This window comes from Aristolochia californica, unplaced genomic scaffold, assembly GCF_029961685.1.
Source record: "Aristolochia californica isolate CCGP_79_NKW_82.1479 unplaced genomic scaffold, dmAriCali1.0.hap1 SCAF_5, whole genome shotgun sequence".
In the NCBI taxonomy this organism is placed as follows: domain Eukaryota; kingdom Viridiplantae; phylum Streptophyta; class Magnoliopsida; order Piperales; family Aristolochiaceae; genus Aristolochia; species Aristolochia californica.
Genome location: NW_027182214.1, coordinates 2,034,803 through 2,037,049, shown reverse-complemented (window position 1 = coordinate 2,037,049; position 2,247 = coordinate 2,034,803). Strand labels below are relative to the sequence as shown.

Genomic DNA, 2,247 nt, shown 5'->3' with positions numbered 1-2,247 from the left:
ACCATTTAGAGCCTTCGATGATTTGTTCCCTCCCAGAAAAAAAACACCACGATGATATAACCGTAAGAGGATGACACTCAGAGGTCAAGAGGGTTTCCTCCTTCCGATGCTTTCAATTTTTCAACAATGAGGGAGATTGTTTCCACTACGGAAATGAATCAAAACTAGGAGAGTTTGGGTCGGTCGGCAACTCGAAGCAGCCTGCCGACTTTGATTCATCAAACAGCTGGGGCTCTTTTTTTCTCTCTGATAACATTTGTATGGAGGAAGCCAGTTCAAGCTTAAAACCAAATTTCTCATTCCACTTTATTATTCTTCGAATCTCTCTTCTTTATTTGAGCTTCTCTTCTTTTTTGTCAATCCAACATTTTTCAATTTTTAGCAAACATCAATTCAAATGCCATCCTAGCACATTCTAATTTGCCACACACTTGGTCATTCTTTCTCAGCAATGGTTGCAAGTAAGACCAAGGAATATGAGTAATTAACGATTCATTCCAACATCGGGTAAGTCACCTCTTCCCATTCTAAATGATCAAAGAAGAAAGTACTCCTCATGAGATTAACTGGTCTCCGCGCGTGCTTTCTGAACGAGGCAACAGCTTGTATAACTGAACTTTTATGTTTCCATTACATGAAAATATATGTACAGAGACAGATTTTCTAGCCTAAAGAAATTAAACCTCCATTTATTACGCAATTAACTAGTCCAATGGCCACTCTAGAACACCTCGACGCCAGGTGTTGGCATCTTTTCAAGATTAATGCTGATACTTACCCCCTCCTGATTTCCTGTGCATTCCACAGCCAGGCGACCTTTCAAACCATTCAAGACAAATCTCAAACTCGAAACGGCAGATCATCTGCCTCTTCCTACTCCACTCATGGCACGCAAGAAGGTGAAGCTTGCTTGGATATTGAACGACTCTACGAGGAGGGTGGCATGCAGGAAGAGGACAAAGGGTTTACTGAAGAAGGTGAGCGAATTGAGCACCCTCTGTGGGGTGGAGGTGGCTGTTGTAGCGATCAATCCCGACAACCCAGAGCCTGATATCTGGCCGTCCGTCCCTGATGCCATCCGCACTTTGGAAAAGTTCGAGTCTCTTCCCAAGTTGGATCAAATCAAGAGGACGATGAACCAGGAAGGGTTTTTCAGGAAACAGATTGAAAAACTCGACCAACAAGCGAAGAAGTTAGCGAATAGAAACCAAGACCTTCACCTGGATACCCTCTTATATCAGTGTCTCAGTGGGAAAAGCCTTGATGATCTTAACAGCCAAGATCTTTGTGATTTGGCCAGGATGATCGACGCCAAGGCCAATGCACTAGAGGAGAGGATCAACGATCTCAAAGGCAAGGAGACTCATTCGGTTCAGCAGGCATCAGTTGAGGAAAGGATTGGAAGCAACAATGACAGCCGCAGGATGGTTCCAATGTCAAAGCAAGATTCTCTTGTTCTATACAATATCTATAATCAAAACATCGGCTAATTTTTTAATCTTGTCAAATTGGATCTGGTATTGTGACAATTTTTATCTGTTTGTCTTTAGCAGGAAATCATGGGAGTAGAATTCTCTGAAATTTTATCTAGCTTAAATGTTATTTGTTAGTTTATTTCATTTTTTACTATTTGTTAGAGGAGCATAACCCCAATCGCTTTCTTATGTTCTCTCTCTAACACGCCCTCCAACGGTCGAAGCCATATTCAGGATGACAAACAGTGGAGAGTTTTTCCTTCTTTAAGTTACAGGAAACCTTAATATGATTTTTAGTACTTAGCTTGGCTTCTTTAGCTCGGAGAGAACCAGAGAGAAATGGGTTAAAAGGATAAGGAAGACTTTAAAAGGGAAGGAGAAATATGGCTCGATTGACACGGCGTGAGCGCTTCCAGCTCCACAGGCATTCAAATGAGCTCCTTCGAACCCGCCAAACCATGCATTCACCTTCCTCTTCAAGAACGTGGAAACTGATTTCAAGGCTCAGGATGTGATGCGTCGAAGCTTAGAGTTGCCTTTGCTGGTGATGCCAGATGTGTTGTCTGGCGTCCGGCCATGGTCATTTGCTCATGGAGGCTTGTGTCTATTGAAGATTCGCCGGAGTGTTCAAGGGTAGGTACTTTCTTCTTTGATTCATTCCAACATCAATTTCACTCAACGAGGCAACAACAACAACCAATTATTTCAATCATCCACCTCTCAGTCTAATGGTACACAATGTCAAATTTCTCACAAACCCAACCACACCACT

General features: G+C 42.5%; 1 protein-coding gene across 1 annotated transcript; it reads left to right on the top strand.

The window, feature by feature from the left end:
* The first annotated feature begins 884 nt into the window (after window positions 1-884).
* LOC137966332 (agamous-like MADS-box protein AGL80) lies at window positions 885-1,490 on the top strand. Its single transcript, XM_068812915.1, has one exon. The coding sequence runs from the start codon at window positions 885-887 to the stop codon at window positions 1,488-1,490; it is 606 nt and encodes a 201-aa protein (XP_068669016.1).
* Window positions 1,491-2,247: the final 757 nt, after the last annotated feature.